This window comes from Opisthorchis viverrini (assembly GCF_000715545.1).
Source record: "Opisthorchis viverrini unplaced genomic scaffold opera_v5_203, whole genome shotgun sequence".
NCBI lineage: Eukaryota > Metazoa > Platyhelminthes > Trematoda > Opisthorchiida > Opisthorchiidae > Opisthorchis > Opisthorchis viverrini.
The window spans coordinates 402,288-429,424 of record NW_008751859.1 but is presented as its reverse complement, the minus strand read 5'-3'; the positions used below and the strand labels follow the sequence as shown (position 1 = coordinate 429,424).

Here is a 27,137-nt window from a genome sequence, read left to right as displayed (position 1 = left end):
TCCAAAAAACTGATTTCTCCAGTTAAACACAGATTTCTCCCAAACCGTTCTTTTGGGACCAGCATGTTCGTATCTGTGAACAGCTCAACCGAGGCTAGGGGCGTGGGACTCATATTAGATGCCATATTTTTAACTTCTCAAAAGCATTCAGTCGAATCCCACAAGTCCCGCTACTCCACAAACTTGTGTGTTGAGAACTTCAAGGGACAACTCTACACTGGATTAGGGCCTTCCTATCAGGCGGAACATTCCAAGCGAAAAACAACTCGACCTACTCTTCTTCGGCGCTGGTCTCCGTTGGAGTTCTTCAGGACTCCATTTAGGGACCACTACTGTTTCTGATATACGTCAGTGACCTTGCGAATGTTCTTGCAAGTCAATGTCCACGTTATGTGGACGAATTGAAATCCCGGAGCACCAACGCCAGTGCCCTTCAAATGAATGTAGACGATGCAACACATTGGTTGTTGGCATGCCACCTTCCTCTGAATCCAAAAATGCTTCCACATGTCATTCTGAGATGTCTCTGCGAACGCCTGTCGTGCATAGTGACAGTGGACCGGGAGATATCACGAGGGTGAATGCCAAAGGGAATTTGGGTATTTGGCTCTCCTCAAACATGCCCCTCTCGCTGCACCACGAGGAATCGTTTCAAAAAATTTTGGCCATTCTGCAGATGATTAAATGCACCTCCTCCCGTATTTCTCCCACGGAATTTAAAATGCTCTATGTGGCTTACGTCAGACCTCTTCTTGAATATACTAACCAAGTTTTCAACTCAAGACGCACAAAAGCGGTGACACTCATCGAGCGTGTCGCGCGAGCTCTCTCGGAAGACGGTTGCAGACCCCAAATCCGTGGACGGTGAAACGTGGCTTGCGGTACTTTACCTCGTTCCCCTGAATCATTATCGCCTTCGAGGAGGTCCAGTGCTTAACTGTGCCAGTTTAAACAAGGTTTGGCCGACAAGATTTCACAATCGATCACGCTAACCTACTGCAGGGATATGGCGAGAAGATTTTCCGATAATTTTTTACGCTCCATCTAGTGCCCAATTGAAATCTTCAGACGCTTTTTATGCGAATCTTCACGCTTGCATGCTCACTGTCTGGCTCTGAGGACTCAAAAAGCAGCGCAACACACTTTCCACTAATGCTTATCAGGTAAACGACAACCACTGAACAAGAACAGAACCGACTGTGAAGCTTGGGCAAAGGCCTGGATCTTGTGTATCGATCCGTGAGTCCGTGAATCAGTGGGCAGCAACGACCTCATTCCTAAAAGTTTTGTTGCAGAAAAGTACAGCAGTTCAGTGCAGCAAAAGGGCCCTGGAGAAATCGGGTAAAGACTTTAAAGAATATGAGTTTTGCGTTGCCCAAACTAAGGCTATCTTCCTATGCATTTGACACTAATACGTTTTTTGGAGTTGTTATCCAAAGCTTAGGCTGCTGCCTTCCGCTAGAATCTGTGGAGCGTATGTCAGTTTAGCATTGGGTCTACTGTACTTCTATATCCCTTTAGCTTCAAAAAATCCCCATACCCGGCTCTTAATGTGCACCCGGTTTTTAATCAGTCTGAATATGTGGGCACACACCTGGTGTATTAGTATCTCTATATGAAGTAACTTCCAACGCGCTTATCGACCTTGACCACCTCAACTCTGGGTCATCTCTACGGCCACAGCAGCTGCGCAACAACCTCGAGAGTATTCTCGCACCAGCCTCGAGAATATTCTCACACATGTAAACATGGCGGCTGCCACTGAAAGCTGTTATTCCCATTTACGCATAGACCCAACGAATGAAATATCTTACCTCATTTTCTACGCCTCCGCTACAATCTGACCACAATTTTCGGGTGAGTTACGGCAGACTTCGCCATAATACACTTGTCGTCATCATGGTTTTCACTTAGGCCGTGGTTGACATTGCACTGCGCAAATAAAAACAGGCTGGTTTGTCCGATATTTTATCGTCATTCGAGAGAGATATGCAGGCGTGTAGGTCGCGTTTTATTTTCAAAAGCCCTGATGACAGCCAAAGGGCTGTAAGTCTTGCTCATGAATTTACGACAATTTTCGACCGCGCATCTTAGCCAGCTGTTCATCTGTCCAGGTTTCCGCAGCGACAGTCAGTTTTTCAATTCACCATCAAGGTAGGAAGGAGAAGCTGTTCCCCTTATTTCTTGAAACAACTTTGGAAAGTGCGTCAAGGGGCAGCGTCGATACTGAATTCGGTAAGGCAGCTGGCACCAGCTCCTACGGAAAAGGACGGGGACCCAAATCTTTTTATCGTAGTCAATGACACACTGTGCAACAGAGACTTGAGCTTTTACAAACTGCTCCTGTTACTGTTGTAAAAGTACTTGAAGATGCTCCACCAAACGTGAAATCGAGGGTCAGGGTTGCCACCGGTTTTTGCGTCTAGCTGGCTGGATTAGACCTCTATGTAAGAAGATGTTCAAGCCCAGAGAGCACATTTTCATTAAGCAAAAATTTTTCTCATTTCAGGTAATTGATGACAGTTGTCCATGGTGCACATAGAACCCAGTTCAAAGCACTTTTAGAGACTTTTGTGCGAGTCCTCGTGCTGGCAAGCTGACTACTCCGCGCTGAGAACTTAAGAAGCAGTGCTAAACCTTTTCCACTTGGTCACTTAATGATAAGAACAAAAGTGACCCGGGAAACTTGGGCAAAACCTCGGTCCTGTGTATCAATCGGTGATCATGTGAATGCTGAACTCACTGTTAGTAGTCTCCGGCGCATTTTTTGATGCTTGCGCTACGTTCGCGCATGGCTCTTAAGGGCGGTGTTCTTTGGGTTTCTCGGTTTAGTGGAAATTTCCTCGAAAGGATTCACTCATCTATATCCTGTGAGCTGCAGTCCTTTCGAGGAATACATTCCACATTCGCAAAAAAGAAGGATTACTATAAAATCCTTGGTGTTGACCGCTCGGCCTCTCAGGCGGATATCAAGAAAGCGTACTATCAGGTAAGTTGCTTACGGTCCTCCAAACTTGCTCCAGTTGGCCAAGAAATACCACCCGGATGTAAACAAGGATGACAAGGACGCAGCCCAGAAGTTTCAGGAAGTGAGCGAAGCATACGAAGTACGTATTTTCGTTCGGAGTAACTTTAAATCATTTAGATTCTCGGTGACGAGAATAAGCGAAAGCAGTACAACTCCTTCGGAGCCGCCTCGTCCGGCACGGGTGCTCAAGGCAGACCTCAGTACAGCGGTTTTGAGTATCACTCCCAAATTGACCCAGAGGAGCTATTCCGACGGATCTTCCGGGATAGTGAATTCGCCTTCAAGGAATGGACTACCGGTGATAGAAACTTCGCAGAAACAATATTTGGATTCAGTCCAACAAAGGAGATTCCCGTAAACTTGACTTTTGAACAGGTAAGCACGGACGATGTTGTTGGAAATGCAGTTATGTTGTGATTGTTTGTCTCATCCGACCTTTCACGGTGCGTGAAAAATAGTTGAGCAGCGTTATCAACCATCATTGATTAAAATAAGTTTGTTTGTGGAAGCGAATCTCGGTTTATGGAGTGTGTAAATTACTCAAGGTACTCAAAATTATCATCGGAGCGATTGAAACGCAAGCGCGGAGTTGATGTTCCGGCCGGAACCTTATCACTTGCTTTCGTGGATCATCAGAATGGTGTAACACAAGAAGATTTGAGAAGTCCCCTTGTGCATGGAATGACTAAACTTTGGCTTCTCTGTCACATCCCGCAACCCGCCCTGTTCTGAGTGTTCCAGATGGGTCACATTTGCCCGAACTCTCAGTTCAGCCAAGCTCCGACAGGGTACTACTGCTGAACGGTTATTATTATTATTATTATTATTGCTGTTATTATTATTTATTCAGTTCAGTTCTCACTCGTCTGCGGCAGTGCTGATAAGCAGGGATGTTCCCAGCCAGGACTAGGTGCTGCTTCTCAAGATGTGTTTTCAGCTGGCAGACAGTGTCGACGGGGTTGAACGAAACGTTACAATCGGTAGTTGAGGACAAGGATTTTAGCCAAATGGATTGCCGTAAGGACCGGACGTTATTTAATGGTCTTACAGCCAAGGGTATCGACCGACCTAAAGCTGCCACCGTGACGTGGTGGTCGGGCTTGAGTGCTGCAATGATCCTGCGGGCTACACTGGCTGGAACATCGTTCCACACAGCGTAACTATGCCAGGAAGGCCAAAGGGGAGCAGTCGAACCTAGAGACCCCGTGCTACGAGGCGGTCTGGGGGTAAAGTCTTACTGTCCTCTGCGACAGGAGTGTCAAGGCAGTAAGGTGTTTCTTCCAGACGACTAGCATGTCGATATTTATGGAAGGAGCGATGCTGGCTTCCCCTGAGGAAGGACAACGATCGCCCAACGGTTGGCCGTGACCGTCGGCGCATTATCCAATGCGGTCGAAATAATTTCAAAACCAAAGAGTCCAGTGCTGCTCAAGAGGCAGTTGCACTAGGAGTGAGACAGCAATGCGCTATTCTCTTATTTTTTGGTAAGGCCAAACCCCTGCAGCCGAACATGTCAGACTTTTGAGTCATCGGCTCTGGGAAGGGTCCCCGAAGAAAACCCCGTTGTCCGCTGCCTTGCAGGTCAGACTTCTAAGTCAGGCGATGTTCAGGGTCCCTGAACAAAACCCTACATCCTCCCACTGCCTTGTGGGTCGGGATTTTGAGTCGAAGGCCTGGGCAACCGGCAGGTATCATTTTCCCGCGCAGCTCGGTGTCCACCGATGTCCCTCCCCAACTCCTTCCCATCACAGGAGCGAACGTCGCTGGGTCATTTGCTGTCAGTTATCTGACCGAAGGGCCTTATGCTTCTCACCGCCTATTAAAAATGGTCAAAATAACACCTTTGTAAATCCACGAGATCCTTTCTATGTAGGAGCTTTTAACGTCTGTACTCTATGCCAAATGGGCAAACAGACAATGCTTGCTGAGACCTTACACTCCCTTAGAATTACTGTATTCTGCTGTGAAACTGCGGCAGTTACAACCACTGTACGACGAGTACGCGGTTATTACAGCTGACACTGATGATGATGATGCTGCGGTGTGCTCCATATTACTATGTGGATCAGAGACCTGGTGACTGCGCGCAGAGAACGTCGAAAGACTTTCAGTGTCTGACTATAGATGTCTTCATAGCATTGCCCGAGTCTGGTGAGAACACCGGATAAGCAATGTCGAAGTACGTCGAATGGTATTCGGAAGAAATAACTCACCCGCGATAGATAAAACGATCGCGCATAGGTTGCGCTTGCTTGGCCACTCGCTGCGAATGCCATTCGACCGATTTCCTCGAAGGGTTCTTATCGCACAACCACATGAAGGGTGGAGGAGAGCCAGAGGCGGTCAAACAGTGACTTGGCAGCGAAATGTGAAAGCCAATACCAGCAAACTCAGCTGTGTAGGTCATTGCCGTCTTTCTGGATGGGGACTCCGAGACGGGCCACATCAATGGTTAAAGACATTGTCAGACATGACCCAGTCGCACCCTTAGTGGCGCCCGTGCATCCAAGCTGCTGTCTTCAGTGCAGAGCTCCCTTCCCAATCCCCAACTTATCAGTCCACTGACAGTGCTCTATTTGCGCACCAATTTGTCAGGTCCCGCCTCCAATGCGCAGCTACCTACCCACCTCCTCAGCTGTAGCACCCTTTCGGTGCCTAGCTGCCATGCCACCCGAAGGAAGCACGAGGGCTGGGATACTGCCAGGTTGCCCAAGCCTAGATAGGGGAAGTCGAGCGGCGGAGGTTGGGTTCGAACCACGGCCCAGTCGCACCTTAGTGGCGCCCGTGCATCCAAGCTGCTGTCTTCAGTGCAGAGCTCCCTTCCCAATCCCCAACTTATCAGTCCACTGACAGTGCTCTATTTGCGCACCAATTTGTCAGGTCCCGCCTCCAATGCGCAGCTACCTACCCACCTCCTCAGCTGTAGCACCCTTTCGGTGCCTAGCTGCCATGCCACCCGAAGGAAGCACGAGGGCTGGGATACTGCCAGGTTGCCCAAGCCTAGATAGGGGAAGTCGAGCGGCGGAGGTTGGGTTCGAACCACGGACCTTCCGGTCAGTAAATTCTCGCTCTAACCACTTGGGCCATCTCGCCCCCACCTCCTCAAATCATCGGTGAACGAAACTGTGGCAACCACAACCACTGAACGATAAGTACGCGGTTCTTACAGCTGACAATGATGATGATGACACCAAGGATTCTATCCACACTGGGGCACCGTGTTTGTTGGTGTCACGGGTTTTATACCAGTGACATCAATCCCTGCTACATGTGGGACGCTATTCATGCTATTTCGTCCTCGTTGCATCTGTGTGAAACTTTGTAGGAAACCCGGCTGCCAATTGAGAATCCACCTTCCTCTGAATCTGCAGGGAACTCACCGTATTGTTAACATGTATCTCATGTTGTTCTAGGTCCGACAATGGCAAAAAACTAAATATCAGTTCAGTGGACGGCTTTACTGTACTGTTCCAACTATCCTATTCAACGGGTTCCCAAAAGCCTTCAGGCTAGGCGAGCAACAGCAAAGACGATTCAATGGTTCCGAGAACCGAGACATCCGATTCACTGAGTCTAACAATACGGACATTAGGCGCTTTGGCTGAATTTCTTACTCTTTGAGGTGTCCTGGATGGTGAATTCGGGACCCACAGGTACACAGGTGCATTCTTCACTCAAAATCCTCAGGGCCTGCACTCGCTCTTTGTAGGATCGAAGTTGGGACCCTCCGTCATTCATTGTTCTTTACTTGGCTCAGTGGCTAGAGCGTGGATTTACTGACCAGAAGGTTCGAACCCGCCCTCTGCCTCTCGACTTCCCTGGGTAACCTAGCAGTATCCAATCCCTCCTACTTCTTTCTGGTGGCATGGCAGTTGGGCACCACGCTACAGCTGAACGATCTCGATGTTTCACTTGCCCTCATCGCCTTTTCTAATGCATCCCGGTTATCGGACACGAAATTGCTCTGGTTAGGGCGGCGCAAAGTCCGCTATCCAGACCCAACCCCGCCATTTCGACTGCTCTCGTGTAATCTTGGGCAACCTAGCAGCATCTCAGCCCTCGTATTTCCTTGGCATATCAGCCAGGCACCGATAGGGTGTTGCAGCTGGAGGCTATATACATATCCTGCCTGTACTTGCGAGGAGTAAACCTCCTCAGCCATCTGGGTAGAAGCCGGTATCACTCATAGTTTCAAAATGACACGCTCGATGAGTGTGACAGTCACTAGAGTCAACGTGACAAAACCTTTTCGTGTCGTCTATTTTATGTTAGATGGAAACACGGAAAGAACGTACCCTAAGATGGAGCAATAACCAGGAGGGGCTTGTGTGGACCAAGTCAAGACACTAACGTTTATGCAAGTGTCCCAAAATCTCTCTGTCCCTTGAATTCATTCAACCATGTTGACGGACTCGTCTCAACATGATTGCGCAGTAGGGCGTGTCCATAGTACACTGTGCCCTCTGGATTCACAAATTTTTCGTATGAGGCTCTATGGATCGCCATCCAAAAGGCTCCTTACAAGAAGTGGTGTCCGACAAAGCTGCCCCTTAGTTTTGAAGGAACACTGTTCAAATTTTCTAAAAACTCTTTGGCAACTCACTGATGATTTCGCCCTTCTCCAGGCTTGTGAGGTAGTCTTAGTTCTCTGGTTTCCACTAATTCCACGTTATGTTTGTACGCCAAGCTGTACACAACTGATGGACTGCAAAGTGCACTGGTGCCAATGAGATTTTGGATCTTATACACGACATTTCTTAACTGAACGTACTGCGCAACGACCACCTGGTGTTAAAGCTAGCAGTCAGCAGGCTGGTTTATCAGCTATAAGCTATGTGCCAATGGTGCGCTGGTTGTATCTACTACAGTTTCGATCACCAGGAAATAGCAGAGCGTGGAATAAACAGGCGAGCATTGTAGGTGATAGCATGATCAGTTAGTTAGGGAACTGGACGGTTACACGTTGAAGGCGATAGCTTCGGTGCGCAAACGCCATTGATTGTGTGGTTCAGCCGTGTGCCAGCGTCATTAGCCATCGATAAGTTGAGTCCCAGGGTTTCCATCCAAGGAGGCCGTGGTTGATGAGCCGACTGAATTCACTGGTTACAGTTTTCATACTTCGTTGCCAGTCTATACACATTCCACCCTCGGTCGCTCCCACCCGGGCCAGGGCTGGGCGAAAAGAGTGTGACGGTCCTCTGACATGCGGAGTGTATGCACTAACCAGCGTAACCTATGAAACGTGAGTAATTCATTCGTCATGAGAGAGTTTCTTTTTTCTAAAACCATCTGGCATGCCTCAGCATCGCTAATTCGATGTCTTCACCAGACCCGACCAATACTTTGGAGACACTGATGATCAAACACTGACGAGTTATCTGCACATAGAGGCCGTGTTTCTGGTCCATAAAGTAGTGTGGATCGTACCGTCGGAATGTACACTCTGCTCTTGATGCTGGCACGCCGACGTCACGCTGGCACCATAGGTGTTGGTGGTTGGCAAACGCTGTCATGTCCCTCCCGATAAGAGAAGTAATCTTTACTCCAGTTATTCCGCCGAAACTTATACGACTACCTATATTAGCAAATCGGTTTAGCACATCGATTGGCTTGTCTTCAAGGATTGGAGTTTGTGTTTGATCCCACCTAGTCGGGTCAACCACTGCCGCCTACCTGGATGGGGACTCCGGGACTCAACTCACCACTGGTCGGTGACATTGATGGAAATGACTCCATTGCACAGTCAGTGGCGCTTGTGCGTCAAAGCTATCGACTTCAGTGCGTAGCTGCTCCGTTCCTGAACCAACCAAACATGTCATCGTCTCCAAGGCTTGGCAATATGTCCCACACTCCCACTTCTCGGTGATGGATACTGTAGCAGCTGGAACTAATGTGCCTATGGTGCACGGTTTATAGCTGATAAATTGAATTGATTAATGGGCCGTAGCATCACTTTACACTGCAAATGTGAAGAGCATACTAAGCTGTTTCGGTAGAATTATTCAGGTTATTTGACGTGACTTGTATCTCTAAGGGATTTGAACCGGGAGGAGCGATGTCCGCATACTCAGTGCCTCTGAGACGCTTCGACCGTCGGAGTTTAACAGGAGACCAGAGGACTTTCAGTCACTCTTGCCCTGCACCACTAAATATGGTGAACTCAGGTGAAACTTTGTTGTCTACTCGTACGCACTCACAAGAGTTCGCATTCACTGTCCTCATAAGGAGTATTGATTTGGAAGGAACATCTTTGGTCACCAGACGTCGTGACAGTTTCTGACGATCAACAGAGTCAAAAGCAGCTTTCAGGTTGAGAAAAAACAACTTGGGACGTTTAAAGGAATGAAACTTTTCAATGACTTATCTCGTCATTGTATCCTCGTCCATGGCGAAATCAAGCTTGATGATCTCGAGTCCACCTCCAACGAAAATCGATTGACCTGCGCAAAATGGTCCGAGATTACATTGGATGTGATGGCAACCAGGCATGATCAAAGTCCAGTTGCGTACCCCAGAAGTAACAGCCATCCTGATAGCCACTGATAGCCACCCAGTCCATGAATCGTTTGCGGTCGGTGGCCTCTAAGTAACTCGATATGAGCGCCTGCATTGTCCAGGAACAAACGATGGTCGGTACACAACTGAAAAAGTTGAGCCTCATTCATTATCCGCACGCTGAGCCTGGACTCTAAATCTACAACCTGACTCCGCTTCTCCCAGATCTGATTTATTAACTTGGGTGTTCATGTCACCAGGATGACTACATCATTGTCATCATTGTCAGCTGTAATAACCGTGTACTCGTCGTACAGTGGTTGTAGCTGCCGCAGTTTCGTTCACCGATGGTTTGGGGGGAGGGGGAGGTAGCTGCGCATTGCAGGCGGGAGCTGATAAATTGGTGCATAAATCCAGCAGTCAGTGGGATGGATTGGCAACCATATCTTGCAGCGTCTCCAACCAGGCACAGTGAGGATCACGAGGTTCCTGGAGGGTGAGTAGCACCGACAAGACCCAAATGTTTTGTGGTTTCTTTCATACCCATGGTCAACACAATCGAACGCACTCTGATTGGCCGAATATGTCGGCTTAACATCCAGTCATGATTCAGTATCCGCTTAATGCTAATGGCGCATCCAGGTGTCCAAATTTCCAGAATGTTGTTGCTGCATACATTTTTAATACAACGCACAGTACATGGTTTTTTTACTTGTTTTACTTGACTGTATCCTTTGATGTTTCTTTCGCTGAAAACACTAGCTTGGGAGTATCAGAACGAGAACGGAGTAGAGGCATACAGTTATTACATAGGCGGTCGCATCCCTGCATTAGAGCTGTCGGCCACAACGATACTCACAAAACCACAAAGATTTTGTCTCGCTTTTTGCACGAAATTGTCGCACGTCATCGTCTCTTGTTGTGATCGTTTCCGTTTGCTATCATAAATGACGGTTGGCATAATTACTAGTTGATACGCTACACTGCTCTCACGTTAATCACCCTTCACGAAAAAAAGCTATCTCCATCTATAAGGCATTTGGGCATTATCTGGTGTTTTTCTTTGAAGGGGAGGAGGAGAACGATGTCTGAATACAAGGCCATATAGTTTTTATGTGGGTTATGTGCGAGCACCCAAATAAGTTGAGTGAGTGATTGCAGATTTCTTTATGGCAATTACTACACTTCTTACCTTCATGCTAATTCATCCAACCATTTCACCTTTAGGCTGCACGTGGTGCGAACAAAGAGATTGCTGTTAATATGCCCGTTGCTTGTTCTCGATGTGGAGGTTCTCGGGCCGAACCGGGCACCGGTACATCCACCTGTCCCAACTGCAATGGAACTGGTACGGAACAGTTAAACACCGGACCATTCTTGCTCCGATCCATTTGCCGTCGATGTCAGGGCAGCGGGTCGATTGTGCGATATCCGTGTGTTGAATGTGAAGGGAAGGGCAAAGTGATTGCCCGACAACGTGTGAACATATCGATTCCTGCAGGTAACTTCCCAATATCTGGCTCCTGAGATGACTTTTCACGTGGAGAGTTTATTCATCTTCCCTATTCTTTCCGATCACCGTTGACAGCATATGGTTTTAAAAAGCCCTCTGAACGATCTTAAATCCTAATCTCGTAATCAGTAAACACCAACAGGACGTATTACGATAAAACAAGATGTCCATGACTTACCCCTACTTGTATCTAACGGATGTGAAATGTTGACCTGTGTGCCTGCCCATGTTTGTGATGCATATCTCGACTAGTGGCCGGACTAACTTTCCAGTCACCTACCCCTTTATCGTTATTTTTCTAACTGACTATACGGAGATCCGTACGTGTATACCAGATCATTGCATAAAAGCTACGTGAAATCCAGCTACCCACCTGAGATATACAGGACAACATTCCCGAATTGGACATTCATTTCAGATGCTCGTATTCGTGGTTGGTAGCTGCTTCTACAAGCGGCACTCCAGCGCTCCCTAAGCACTGGAACATGAACTTGAGGCTATTTCATTATTTGTCCGAACTACGACACAGCGTTTAACGGTGCTGTGGGATGCAAAATAATCGCTGCAAATTAAGCCAGCATACATGCAGGCCGGTTGAATTAGACCGCATGTCTAGACGTAATACACTACTCATAAGGTTGCTGAGAGCATAATAAACGAGAGATTCTGCTGGGTTCCAGGTAAGTCTCCCGCAAAACCAAATTTGTATGTAAATGAGTGTATTAGACTGCATTTCGTTAGAAAAACGCGCTTTGTAATCTTCCCCTGTCTCCCGCAAAACAAATTTGTATGTAAATGAGTGTATTAGACTGCATTTCGTTAGAAAAACGCGCTTTGTAATCTTCCCCTGTCGTACACTTGTCGCAATAGATAGTAGGATCTGGCTCCCTCACACAGAACACATTGTGTAACGACTGCGATATCTTCAGGAGGCAGACTAGTGAGATGGTCGCTGTTAGTGTCACTTCTCTTGTTAACTGTATGTCTGTCTCACATTATATCTTTTCGAGCTTTGCTGTTCCTCTCCACTCTCTTACGGTGATGGAGTGAATACGTGAGAAACTAGAAGATACCGACCGCTCGCAACGGTCGATACGCCGTTCGCGTGGCGCGCTCCAACTCTAATCTTCAAATCGCGGCGGAGCTCATGGTTTAACCACTTCTCATAGTATCACACTTCTAATAGCTTCAGTCGCCTCAAAAACTCTGGCCTGTTTACCTATGACTCCTGCATTAGCATACAATTTCCCTCGGGATGTTCGATACTGAGTCTGTGTTACAAACGGTTCTGTTAGGAAGGCTTGTGGGATAGTCTTTAAATCATTCGGCTTTAATACCGGCTCCTGAGAACCACCAGGTAAGAGAAAAGCTTCCGAGTCCGTCTTTCTGCCTACATATTAAGCAGCCAGGTTCCACAGCCTTTATACGGGACGCGAATCAGCTAGATTTTCTAATGGTAATATATAGGGTAATATAATATGGGGTAATATAGGTACCGTCCAAGTTGACTACACCTCACTTTTTGTTTCTCCAGGCGTTGAAGACGGGCAGGTGCTCCGAGTATCTGTCAGTGCCCCCCGCGGCGAGTCCCAGGAGATCTTTGTCCAGATTCGCGTCGAACGCAGTCGACAATTCAGGCGAGAAGGCGCCGACATACATTCAGACGTAGTCATTTCCTTGGCACAAGCTGCACTGGGCGGGAAGATGCGAGTACCTGGTATTTATGAAACGATGTTGATCTCCGTAAGTCCACTTGCTTGACGATTTAGCTGCTAGTTGTAGACCTTTTTCGTTTTCACCACGATTTTAGATAGCGTTTCTAGTGCTTACAAACAGTTCTTTGAGAACAGAGGTCACTCTCCTGGGTACTTCACAATGGTGCTCGCAGTCAAACAACACCTAGTTCGTGGTACTATTATTAAGAGGGAGTGTCTCATTAAAGGCCACTTACAGTACTCCCTATGTAGTATGTTCATGAAAAGATAAACCTAACTGAGCTCTATTGGACAGGTGGTACTTGAAGGACGAGTACATTGGTGTTTGAGCGCCCTAGTAGTGCGAGAATCGCTGCAAAAAAGGTTGTTGGACAGACCGAGTACAATGTCCTCTTTCCCCTTGATGGCCACTGTCAATGGAGGTCACTGTACTTTGTTCCGATGAAGACATGATATAAAAAAGAGGGAAAGATGTCGGAGATCTAGCGCCGACATACCGCAGACATCCATGAATTTCATGTCAGGGTAAGAAGTTTGATGAAGCTTTACTCATCATGTTTGCATTCAGTCTGATTTCGGAATTTATCCAACTTGCCGGATTGGTTGGCTGTACTCTTGGCCACGAGCTGTATCAGGCAAACTTACTTTCGGTTTCATGTCACATGAGTTTCCTCGAGGGAACTGATCCCTCCGAATCTTTCATTTTACAGTCAAACAAGGTTCGCTGCAGGAGTTACCTCTAGTCAAAGAGTCAAGCTTCCCGCTACTTTTAGCATGTCTCATATCGTGGTTAACCTCTGACTGGAGGCCAGTTGCGATTCGCATACTCCCGTCTGCAAAGCAGGCAATCAAGAACAGCTAACGGATGTTCGGTTCCACCATCAGGGCAGACCATCTCCTTTAAAAAGTACCAGTTCATCACAATAATTATGTAGATTGGAGAATAAATTTTCCCAAGGTGGAAGAACCACTGAACGACACTTAAGTGCACTTTCTGGGAAAGGTTCTTCGTATTCGAAGTATGTTAGACCTGTCTTATCCGGAAACATCATTCTCGTTTATTGTTGAAACGTCAGACAGCCATTCCCGAACTGCTGATCTTTTACAGCCCTGGATTCTCTTACCTGTAATGTTCACTTCACACTTCTAGATTCCTCCCGGCTCCGCGAGTGGCGACCGAATACGTCTTCCTGGCAAAGGAATTAGTCGAGTCAATGGCTACGGCTACGGTGATCATTACCTCCATATCAAAATTCAACCCCCCAAGTAAGTCCATTTTTTTAAACTACTGACTGGTGGTCACAGTCGAACTCAACCTACATTGGACTGGGATGTTTGGGTTCCGAATCCAGCCCTGGCTCGACTTAGAGCTTGCGCCCTGATTATTGTACTCCCTTGCAAACTACTGACTGGTGGTCACAATCAAACTCAACCTACATTGGACTGGGGTGTTTGGGTTCCGAATCCAGCACTGGCTCGGCTTACAGCTTGCGCCCTGATTATTGTACTCCCTTGAACCACCGATTTACTCTGTTATTGATGGAGGTGCATCGGATACTTGCGGTCTTCATTTCTGCTTGGCATCCTACTAAACCAATAGAAGCCTAACTTCGGCCATTCATAGGTCTGCTCAGTGAGAGTCATTTCTGAGATGAGTACTCACATTCAGCTAATTAGAGTATCGCGCGATCCTGCCTCAACCTGAATTTGACCTTTTCAGATGCATGTCTGGTTGCTTCTATTGGATACGGAGAATTACTCCCAAGGGCTACTACTAAGACATTTTCCGGTACTCTTCTGGAAAGATTAACGAATTGATCGCGCAGTGGACACCGGAAGTAAAGGACACGAATTGGTCAAGTTCGTTTGGCCAGACTTTTACGAGTAGCGAACGAATCCTACTGTCAGTCGTAGTTTATTGGTGGATTGTTGTAATTCGGTGGTTCCAAGTGCAGCTGCGAAGACATACGCTGCTTCGCTGAACGTTATCGACGCTGCGATCGTCCATCCTGTCCGCTTTTAGGGGCACAGATTTGTACGACAGTAAAGTATCAGCGTTCGACACTGTTTTTGCGATTAGTGGTGTTGATATCAGAGCTTCCTCTCAGTTCACCGCCAATCCAGCGGCTTCACTGCCGTTTATCCGTATTAATTTATTTAAAAAAGACCTTATAATGGGAAGAATGGTGGAAAAGAATGGACGCTCCAGACTTCGGTTAACCGGGTGTTTTTCGGTATCTTCAGCCAAACACAAGAATAATGGTTGCTGAACAGGGGTATGGCGATAAGCGTGAACTGAAACGCGACACGCACAGTCACCCCATAACTTCGGGGTTTAATGTAGTTACTTAGATGTAGTAAGTAGTGTATAGTTATTTGAGAGTGCTCGGACGATGGCAGCGGACATGGTCGATGGGATGATCTGTCTCCATCACTTTTCGAGGCTTGCAAAAGACGAACTTTTATATGCAACAAATTATGACATAGATATGCTGCCCAGTGTAGATAACAGTGGCCCGAAGCCTATATGAAACAAGCGTTTCTGGTTTGTAACACCCCGTAGATCCATAAACAGTCTATTACCGCCTGTCTTTTATAAAGTAGATCTGTCCACGCGAGAATCTTTTAGAAGGGATGCACCACATGTAAGAACATTTCAGTTGCTTTACTGAGGATTTCACTGTATTTGCAATAGACCAAGTTATTTCTCCACATCGATTGTGTTTTATACCTTCATAACAGTCGTCACCACAGACAAAAACTGGGCTTCATTTCCTCGCACCCGTGTATAGTGTAGACAGTTGGCCTATGTACGGATGGCACCGAACGTCACTCTTATTCTTGGAGATTCCAAATTTGCTGTACTACCCATTGGAACATGTGTTCAAACAGAGTACACTAGGATGGTTTCAAAATGTTACCATTGTATTTATGAAGGAACTTTGCTGCGTCTTGCTTAGGATTTTCTAATGAGGCGAGAAGAGGTCGAGTGACTAGATGTTTTGACCAATTGGATCACAAGTGCATTTGGTCCAAACTCGGATCGCCCAGCAGTCGTCCATTGGACGTGATGCTGACGAGTTGAGGCGGATCAATGTGGTAGAGTGCTTCATCTATCTGCGCGGCCTAAATGAGTCCCAGTGAAGTGCCTCTGCTAACCTGCAGCAAGTTCGCCGCTGATGTAAAGTAGGCTGTAATGCACCGTAATATAGCAAACTAGAAACATAGCGTGGAAGACAAACAAAAGCTTCAAACGTCTGTTTGTGGTACATTGTTAAGTTTATTGCAGAATCAATGACGCGTTTCAGGGGAACATAAGTTGTTCACCACAGCAAAGCTAGTTACACCATGTTACGGTGGTCAAAATGCCTAAACCATGTTGCATTGGGACACATCATGACCCAACGCTGGTTGTGGAAAGCAAGTTCAGTCATTCTTGAAGCTACCGTTTCTTTGACTTGGGACTCCAGACATCAGGTTTCATATCTAGCAGCCACAACTGTTCCCACCTGTTGCTGCATCTTCACCTTGCGACACTTCGACAAGTTTATTTGCATTGAATAGGTTTGGGCCATCGTCCTCAATCTTAAACGATATTCTCGTCTATCCGTTCATCCATTGGCCGACGAATTTGTGGGATCCGACACCAAATTAATTTAGTATTACTTTTGTAGCTGAACAGGGTTCCGAACATTCATTTAGTCCTCAAAACAAAACAGTCAATTACGATACCAAGTTAGCACATGAATTCTGCGCAAACAGTGCAAACGTAACGCCTACCAGTTTTCCAAAGCCCTCGTGGGAGCGGTCAGTAAGTGGTGCGTGGGTTCGGAAGTTGTACCTGCCGACCGGTCGTTTACGTCTTTTTCCGGGTAAAGTGGTGATCATAGACATCGTCCACTTAACTTTGACTTGCTGCAAAACAGGTTGACCAAAGCTAAAAAATTTCTCCTTCGGTTCGCTTCCACAGCCAGTCGCTCGTTCACTCAACGGGTTTCTAGTGTTATATTAAGTCCACAAATTTCCTTCATCTGTCGCATCATGGTTTATCAGATATTTCGTTTTCTATTGCAGAAGGCTCACCGAACTCCAGCGCGCCCTTCTCTTGGCATATGCGGAAACGGAACAAGATGTCTCTGGGACAGTAGAGGGTGTGACGTCAACCGAATCAGGTAGTTTTTCTATGCACTTCATCCCGAAGTTCTGGTTGCTATTATCACTTCTTGATCGCTGTCCCTACCCTATACGACCATTGTTCAATTTTGGCTTCATCAAAGCGCGCACTATGGACTATCTGAGCTCTTTGTGTTTAATCCACGTGCTTTCTAGGTCGTACCTTGTAACTGAGCCTAGTGTTTAGATCAACGTTTTGGCCCTTTTCCAGTGTATAAAGTTATGGCTGATAGTTTCATAGTAAAGGGCGTAGTTTGAGCTTACTGGCTGCGTTCCAAATTCACATTCTGTTGCTTTTTATATCGAATTGCCATCCCTGAAAAGTCACGGGTCTGTTTATACAACCCATCTCGCTATAGAAGTAGTCACTGCGGACGAGATCAGACTTTGACGAAGCCTCTTGTCGGATCTTTTTGCAAACATTCACAGATCAGTATAGCAGCTTCCAGTCTGTCGAAAGCGGACAGCAGCTCAGGCAAGTTTCATCTGTATCAGCAAAGCTCCAACTGAATGCCGTTTATACGCCTGAGTGTTAAGTACACAACGGTTATACAAGTGACATGTGTGACCATCCTTAGACAGACCAAGCCGAATAGTGGTTAGCACTAGCTGCCCACATGTGCCTAGGGCCATCAGGTAACACACAGGCGCACACAGTGAGTGTTTACGTTACCCTGAACGGAGGGCCGTGATTCCCACAGATAGCTCTGGTTTTGTTTGTTGCCAGACTGAACGTATTTTTTCCCGTTACTTTCCAACATTCACTTTATATGTTTTACTGTATTGTTGTGATTTAATGTTTGTGTGTATATTTCTTGTAGCAATCTACAAGGCACTCCAAACGTATTGGAGTGTTAGGAGTGCCTAGGATGCGTCTCCTAAGCGGTACTGGTCACCAGATGCTCTTTTGAGTGCACCTTGGGTCCCAACTGGCTAGTTGTACCAGTTAACATTCCAATGGTTTTAGAACTGCTTCCTCGTGGTCTTGCGCCCTCTAATGTACACGGGGCATTAAGGTTGATGCACACACGGTCCAGCGCCAACAGCATCGCTGTAGGCTGGTGTGACAGATCAGTCAGGAAATACATTGCAACTGGCCTTATCATGGCTATCACGAGGACTTGACGAATCGTCCAGTCTGATAGGTTTTTCTGTAGATCCTCCAATATGTCAGTCCTCATCAGTTAAGAGTAAATGTTTACTTGGTGCATCTCAGGTTTGAGCGGATTCGACAGCGTGCTCAAAGTGACCGCGTTGCTAGAATCAGCGACCCATATGGCCGTAAGCACAAGGTTAAGGGTTAGATAAAACAAGTGGTGAAAATTCGGGGTGCGTGACTCTGCTGGAGACTGGTTGCGGAATTTGTGGAAAGCACAACCGAGTTTCTCGCTCGCAGAACCAAGTTACGTGAACGTGGAGATGCCTGGGTAAGAGATGCGCAAGCGGCAGTGAAGCATCGGTATTGAACACTGTCTTGATGATGATGCGCAAGCGTTTTAGGAATTCGATTTGACGCGTGCTGCTGCGTTCTGGAGGATTCGAATCGTGCTATAATGAGATGCTACTAGGAGTATCGCATTGATAACGGAGCTGTCACATGACCGTAGAGAATTTTCGTCGGGGACGTACGCTCAATTTTAGGAGCGGTGCGTTTAGACCAAAATCCAGGCCGCTATCATCGTCACAGATGCTCAGATTCAGACGAACCATGTTTCACTGCGATTCGTTCGGTCTTCGAAAGTCACCTCGTATCTACGGGTCGATGGACCGTTCCAGTGTAGGTAGACCCATGGGTCTAGTGAAGCAATGTCTCTGGCTGTAGGGACCACTGTTTGGTCCATTTCAACGCCAGAGCCCGTCGTAGAATGGACTACGCTTGATTCATCTATTCAGATGACCCTGACGGAGAGAGCATGGGATAGCGGATAACACCCAAAAGATATTTTCTCGCTGACATCCGAAACGAATCCGTCGTCTATGAACTTCGCAAAAACATTGAGACTCACCTCAAATTCCTCATATCCATCGACTCCGGTAACACTATCATTTAGGTATACTTACGAATTTCACCAACCATATTATTTTGTTATTGTGGGGCCGATTTTTGGCCGATATATTTGGCGGAAGGTACTTGATAACAAGGTTGGAAAATGAAATAAACATCTTGTGATTTTTAGCTCTGGCTAACAATGAAATCATTTGTCCTCTCCGTATGCTGTCAATACTACCCAATCTAATGGAGCGGCACCATTGCCGGACAGTATTTCAAAGGAGTGTCCACGTTTTCAGCCATCCTTTACACTAGATAAAGTTTTCACCAGTTGCGGATGGTCGATAGTCATCATAGTTCTGTAGGTATATCCTTTTTCTTTTCCTTAAATCCATTTAAATAATATATAATAATAATTGTCCAGCTGTAACACCCTTTCGGTGCCTAGATGCCATACCACCCCAAGGAAGCATGAGGGTTAGGATACTGTCAAGTTATCCAAGCCTAAATAGAGGAAGTCGAGAGGCGGAGGTCGTGTTCGAACCACGGACCTTCCGGTCAGTAAATCTTCAAGGCTGCTCTCTCTCACTACTCCTCCTCACCTTTCCTACTGATGTGCTGCTTGGAACTTCTCTGTACGCCTGTGAAACCTCGTAGGTCGAAATGCTCCAGGTCCACTGAGTTTGCGGGTAGGATTACTCTTCTTGGTTCATATCCCCTTGGAATGCAACCTAAATAATTTTGCCACACGGTTTGGTGTGCGCCTCATACCTGCAAAATGCAAGGATCTCCTATAAGGCTGGAAGTGATCGGGAGGCGGAGGTTCGAACCACGGACCTTCCGGTCAGTAAATCTTCAAGGCTGCTCTCTCTCACTACTCCTCCTCACCTTTCCTACTGATGTGCTGCTTGGAACTTCTCTGTACGCCTGTGAAACCTCGTAGGTCGAAATGCTCCAGGTCCACTGAGTTTGCGGGTAGGATTACTCTTCTTGGTTCATATCCCCTTGGAATGCAACCTAAATAATTTTGCCACACGGTTTGGTGTGCGCCTCATACCTGCAAAATGCAAGGATCTCCTATAAGGCTGGAAGTGATCGAACACGAACCCGAATCCTTGAAGACCAGCCAATCGACCTGGGTAGTTGTATGGGCTCGAGTGGCGAGTCGAGATTATTTCTCGTATCGGGAGGACCATGAAAGCGTTTTCCAATCTCCAACACCTCTGGTGCCGGCGTGACCCCAAGCGCAGAGTATACATTTCGACGGTACGATCCACACTATTTTATGGATCAGAAACATGTCCTCTATGTTCAAATGACGTACGAAAGCTGTCAGTGTTTAGCCATCAGTGTCTCCGAAGTATTGGCCGTGTCTACTGGAAGCATTGGACTAGCAATTGTGGGGTATGTCAGATTGTTTTAGGAAACAGAAACTCTCTCATGATTGATGAATTACTCACGTTTCACTGGTTACGCTGGTTAGTACATGTATTCCGCATGCCAGAGGACTATCTGCCTCACAGAGCTATTTTCGCCCGGCCCTGTACCCTAATGGAAGCTACCGAGAGGCGGAAAGTGTATGTCCTGGCAACGAAGTATGGAAACTAATCAATAAACTCAGCCGGTGCGTCAACCATGGCCTCCTTGGATGAAGATCCTGATACTCAACTCAATGGTGGTTAATGGCACTAGCAGTCATTGGCCTTCATGCTTCAGAGCTATTGCCTTCAATATGCAACTGTACAGTTCCCGAACTAATTGGAAATGGTTGGCTGTATATCCCACGCTCTCCTGTTTTTCGGGGGTCGAAACGGTAACAGCACACCCTTGGCAATTGGTTTGAACGTGATATATTAAACTGAACTGCTCGGGGCTTGTTTGATATATTTAGATTTTGGGTTGTATGACAGAATGACAGTTTGTTCGCTTTTTTGTGAGGTTCCATCGTCGTATAAGGAAGTTACTAAAGCGAAATTAATCCGAATGTGAATTGGATTACAAGACGCAGGCCAGAATTTCTGCCGCCGTCGTTCATCAGCTGAACATCATCTTCGTTACTCGTGATAATGATTGCTAGCAAGTACATTAGCATAGAACACCTGTGCCTCACTGCCGTACGACTCCACGAAAGTGCCCAATTAAAACACTGTTAAGAAGAACCTTAGGAAGGAAAGACACTGGGCCTGTTGTTGGCATAAAAAAATTTCAATGTGTCCCGGAGAATCTAGCTAGACAACGACAAGATAGCCCTTGATATCTGTTTCACAGCGTCTCCAGTCAGGCACGGGAAGGTTCACATAGTTCCTTTCGTGGAATGTGGGTCCCACCGGCAACACGACCCCCCAGGCCTTTCGTGAACTATTTTATTTCCTGTTAGGTGACCTACACTTGAGGTCTCTTTTACGTTACAAAACTGCACTTCTCCTCCTTAGGTTCGTGAGTGATGTTCGGTATCACCGAGTTACAGCCATTGGTCGAAACCACAATAACTTTGGTTAGAAGAGGCCGTGTGAAATACGGGAAAACGATGGAGAACGTACACCGCGTTTCTGATGCCGATCTACTGTCACGATACTGCATACTTACTGTTGTTGTGTCTGTGATAGAAGGAATGAGATTTGGGCGATGCATAGGAGACATTGAGAGAGTGGCCATGTAATGAGGGATGTATTCGGCAGTTCTTTTCTTCAGGTCTACAGGTGCAACTAAGACCCAGCCTGTTTCACTTTGAACATGCTGCTCAGCTGAAGTCGCTGGTTTTGTGGGAGTCTAAAGCCCCTATTCGCTGCTACAAGCGATTTCAACAGTCCCACTTCGAATTGTTCCCACGACGAGTGAAATCACTTACGCCTCTCGCTTGCCTGCTCCCTAAACTTCAGGTTTGGACAAACTGCGAAAGGCTCTGCTAGGTGATGCTCACAATTCGTCTTCGAGACGGGCGTCAACACCAGATGATTCATCTGATCGTTCAGCGCATAGCCAAAATGACGCCCCGACTGACCAGAGTGATAGCTTTCTGAATCGGATCGTGGACGGTGCGAAGTGGCTTTACGATGCAGCCGCACGAACTATGCGGAAATAGGTATGGCCGTTTACCATTTGATATTTGAGTTTCTAACACCGTGTGACTCACCACGTAACTTTGGGTGGTCAAGTAGAACCTGATGGAGACCAATATCATCCTATGTACTCCATCAGTGAACTTCTCAGCCATTTTCCGTTGTCGGGTTCAGTCCCTGGGTATCAAGAATTTATTGTGGAGCAGCTTAATCGCCTAACCGGATAAGATGTTCGGTTTGATAACACCGTTATTGAACTAGAAATGAAAACTAGGTTAGAGTAAGCTCATAAGATGCGATCTGTGGTTCTAACCCGGATCTGGATCGTGTCTGAGCCATCTCGCTTCCCCTGACCCAGTCGCCAACTGAAATTGAACATTGCGGAAGATGTGTTGACATGGGGTCAGTAATGAAGCGTCCGAACTTCGCTTCCATCTGGGTCTGGTTCGTTGATGCTTCATTTGGTCGTTTATCCCGTTCGACTAAGGACCAAGGAGTGAAGTATATGGCACCTGGTTCACGATAGCATCCACGTCCTCTTGGGATCCCCCCACTAAAGCTTAATTTCTGGCTGCACCAGTCACTGTGTACCACAGCGAATTTTTGCTTGGTAGAGGTATACACGCCTGTTTACGACTTATTCCGTCCAAGCAAAGACTTTGAGTAGAGAATTGAGGTATATGAAGCCTTCAGACGTAGCAAAGCTTAGATTCTGAGACGACAGTTCACGCTCAGACTGCGGAAGGTCAGAGATGTTTACTGTGGCAATGGATGACAGTACCTTGGGCTTCTGAGCAGTCCTACAGCAGAATGACGGGGTTATTGAACGTGCCACTCGCGTCTGGGCTAATGCTTAGAAAAAGTATTGAGCCATCGAGGACGTTGAGCAATCGGCTGCACCCTGAGTAACTGGAGGCCATATCCGCCAAGGGTAGAAGTTTCTTGTTGGGACGGATCGCAAACCACACTTCCGATCGGCTTGTAAGTCTTGCGACGCGTGACCTCGAATAGTCCGTGTTTTGGGCGGGATCTCGTGCGTCAATTTTCGAGCATTGGGTTGTCGTTTCGGAGAGAAGTTAATGCAATCGGTCGCGTCACTTGTTTTAACGAAGACACTTCAAGCTATCGAACACCTTCGACTCTCGTGGCCAGCTCGTGAATCCTTTATGTAGACAGGGACGAATAGCATCTCCGTGTACTCAAAGATTGATCCTGAGATTGACTTCCGTTCTGCGCCACGAAGCATTTTTCAGTTGAAAACAGACCTTTCTGTCCTTTTTGTAACGGCTTTTCTCTTCATTCTTGGCCTGGCTATTGGGTGGAATAAGAGGCCCGATACATCAACGGTCTCATTGGGACTTCCTAAACAAAGTGGATTCTTGTGTCGATTGTATGGCTGAAAATGTTTTTGGTTTGATGGAGTGAATTCAACACACTGGTGGGATGGCTGACACAGCAAACCATCGTATAGCAGAGCACTGTTATCGGCGTAGTCAAGGGTGGAGACCCTCACTTTTTCGTCAGGAAGAGTTTCGTGGTGGTTTCACGACGGATTTCTCCATTATCCAGTTAAGCAATAGTATCTGCTTAGGTGGTACTGCACCGCACAGAATTGTACAGAACTATGATGCAGGATGCAATCCAAGAGCACTATTATTCATTCAATCAAATACGGTCTTTATCTTCAAGTTACACATGTATTTGCGCGTTTTCCATGTGTTTTCGGTGCATTGGTTTTTAACCATCTTACATTACTGACGTTCAGCCCCGAGTCTACTTCTAACGCCCAAGTTCAATTGTTTTCCCTCTTCATTCTCCAGGCGATCGTCGTGCTATTGACACCACTCCAGGTTTTCTTCTCTCGCGTATTCGTGCCTCTCTTTACACAAACTCCGACCCAGAATCCAGCAAATCCGAACCACAGCAACCTGAAATCCCAGTACGGAAAACTCGAGTCTCCGACAAGTGAACCGAAAAAGGCAGACGTTCTGCCTTGTCAAACTTATACAACCTCCCATTCAAAGAGAATCCTTCGTACTGTGTGATATCGCCCAGTCAGTGACCCGTGACGTAATCTCCCATTGTAAATGTTTTAGCGCCCTATAGACTGGCACGAGTGTCAAAAGAAAATCCGGTCATCTCGTCATCATGTCTTTTGAAGGACAGCTGCAATTCAAGACGAGATGTCCCTTCCCCATAACTGCATCGCCATCTCACATATTCGATCTTCAGTCTTGATTTGTAGCTTTCGTGATAGAAGTATTGCTCACAACCTTAAACCTTATTTTTTACCAGCTGTTTGCTTGTGTACCCTATGACCCTGTTTCGGGATGGTTGTGTATTGGAGGCCGAAATCGTAGGACAAAGGCAATTTTATTCCCTCCTTTGGGTGCTGATGATCCTTCCTACGCTTTATATGCTCATTTTGATTGGATATGCAAGTTGGTTTCTGCCTTTAACGTAAGTACACCCAACGACTGTTGTGGACTGGTGAACACTGAATATGGCGCCCCTTTTCACACACACTCGTGTTCCTGTATTTCGTGTAAGTCACACACAGCAAACGCAGCGGAACCCCGGACGGTGGGGGTTTCCCAGTAGAAGTTTAGACTTGTAATGACCCGTGCTGATGGCTTCCCTCGTTTAATGAATATGCGCTGGTCTATAGCTGTTTTTGGGGGCGAGATGGCCCAAGTGGTTAGAGCGCGAATTTACTGACCGGAAGGTCCGTGGTTCGAATCCGACCTCCGCCACTCGACTTCTCCTGTCTAGGCTTGGGCAGCCTGGCAGTATCCCAGCCCTCGTGCTTCCTCCGGGTGGCATGGCAGCTAGGCACCGGAAGGGTGCTACAGCTGAACGCTTTCTTTCTATAGCTGTTTGATGCGCTGTTGCAGTCGCAGATGTATGTTGGTGCGTCAGCATGTTAAACCTTTCTGGTGGTCATCACCTGAGTCTTCATGCCAGCCGGTCAGATTTGTATAAGTGTCGTTTTGTAATGGTCGTTGGTTTGTTTGCTAAGCTAGGAAATTTAACTGCGAATGTGCGGTCACCACATCAACGTTGGAGGGTGTAGCCTACCGGCGTTTCAGTGCGATGTGTGGGGTAGGGTTTGGCTGGCCAGAGCCGACCTTCAGGTATGATTGGTTGCTTGGTCAGGCAGTTCTGTTGATTGGTCGTTATACTGTGTCCTGATTGACCAATGACCTTATCGTGCGTGGTGCGCGCCTCAGTAACCCAACGGGGTGTATTGGATGATTTCCATTCAGTGTCCACAGGACCTCCTACCAGGCTAGTCTGATCAACACAGTCTCCTGGTCCTCCAGGTTGGGTTGGTCTCGCATCGAACACCGCTCTGCGTATGCTATTCAGTCCTTGTGTTGCTCTTTTATTACGACTTACAAGCCCCTCTTGCAACTACTCTAGGCGCTGTATCGACTGGTATCTGTTCATCACCATCACTATTGATAGCAGCACACCAGTAGTACTCAATGCTGGCGCTTGGATGCTATAATTGACGCTCAACTACTGCAGCTCTGAATGTCGAATGAAAGATGCAAGTACGCTTGTTGGGCTTATGGCACTCTATCTAGACGCTATCGCTTGCGAACTTGGGTGATCCTGTAGCTGCTACAGCGTATCTGTTGAGATAGCTTGCAATGTTCATTGCTCGACTTGATACACGTAATCAACCGACTCTGTGCTACCAAACACACGTTGGTCGGAATGCTAAATGATCCTTTTTCATACTAATTCATCCACAAACAGACTGTAGCTTTGATTCATTGAAAGACTTGTATTGAGAACTGATCAACTATTGTGTCCTTGGCTTGCTGTTCCGCCCAGTATGATATTAAACTCTTGACAGCCTGTAAAGCAGACAAAAGAAGGTCCTGACTACCATATTCATAGAGTTATTGCAGAACTTTTCACAAGATCGGGCTAGAATCTTCGCGATGCTACCAGATCTCCAAGCAAAAGTGCTCCGTTCTGGTTGATTAACATATTGAGCAGTGATATCATGCTTTCGTTTTTCCGTAGCCGGCCCGCGACCTCCGTGCAATAAATGTGATGTTCGGTTATTTAGAACGGCTAGCTTCCAGAGGCCAGGCGCTTGCCTACAACGAAAAGCTTGGGTAAAGTTATAACAGCCGATTTCAATGCAAATCAATGACACCTGAGTTCACCAGATGGAGAAAGAAAAGAAAGAAGAAAGAGTTCAGCCGTAGCACCCTTCCGGTGCCTAGCTGCCATGCTACCCGAAGGAAGCACGAGGGCTGGGATACTGCCAGGTTGCCCAAGCCTAGACAGGGGAAGTCAAGAGGCGGAGGTCGGATTCGAACCACGGACCTTCCGGTCAGTAAACTCGCGCTCTGACTACTTAGGCCATCTCGCCCAGATGGTCACCTGAGAGGTATATTCAATCTGAACGCGAAAAGCAGCGATACTGATGTACATCTTTTGTAAATTTTCGGCGATCACCACCTGTTTCTCAACAGTGCTAGGTTTAGACACAGTGTGTCCCTCCATTGCTGATCAGCCTTAGTTTTATATTAATCACACCAACATCAGATATCAACGCCGATCATTGTGGAATATACAGATTAATTCAGATCACCTTCCTCCGCCCGGTTTGTTGCAAACTTTCATCAAATTTCCCCAGTTAACCTATAAATGGAGCGCTTGGGTGTGTTGGTCGACTACAGTATCCTGACTATTGCATAGGCCATGAATAGTCTATAAATGAAGTAAATGCATGAATGATGAAGGTACAACTAGTGTTCGCAGACTTCCGTCATTCGGGGTTTCACAAACGAATATCGCCGAGGCTAAAGGACCGTGTTTTTGAAGCACTTGTTGGAACGATCTTACTTTAGGAACACTGGGTCAGTCTTACAGATTACGCCTTATACCAACATCATTCTCTGGTGTGTTTATTTGACCGCCGTCCAAAGATGCAGGTGCCTTATTCGTGATAGCTTCTCAAGGGCAAACCAAATTTCCGTTCTTTACTATGAAATTCCCAATGGATATACAGTAGTCTATACCAGTGACGTATTGCTGTCATTGCTAGTGATGCTGATGGGATGGTCTTTGAGCTTGCTCTCTCCTGGCCCTGGTCCATTTCTTGGTACTAGATTGAGCTCCATCCTTGAATTATCTAGGT

At 46.8% G+C, this 27,137-nt stretch overlaps 1 protein-coding gene across 1 annotated transcript; it reads left to right on the top strand.

Moving 5' to 3' along the window:
* Positions 1 to 2,770: 2,770 nt before the first annotated feature.
* T265_08130 (hypothetical protein) lies at positions 2,771 to 26,381 on the top strand (the record flags this gene model as incomplete). The annotated part of the gene is made up of 11 exons (XM_009173843.1): positions 2,771 to 2,989; positions 3,024 to 3,107; positions 3,146 to 3,403; positions 10,751 to 11,024; positions 12,571 to 12,779; positions 13,902 to 14,017; positions 16,826 to 16,923; positions 21,794 to 21,949; positions 23,794 to 23,912; positions 24,642 to 24,816; positions 26,161 to 26,381. The coding sequence occupies 11 exons, from the start codon at positions 2,771 to 2,773 to the stop codon at positions 26,379 to 26,381; spliced, it is 1,929 nt and encodes a 642-aa protein (XP_009172107.1).
* Positions 26,382 to 27,137: the final 756 nt, after the last annotated feature.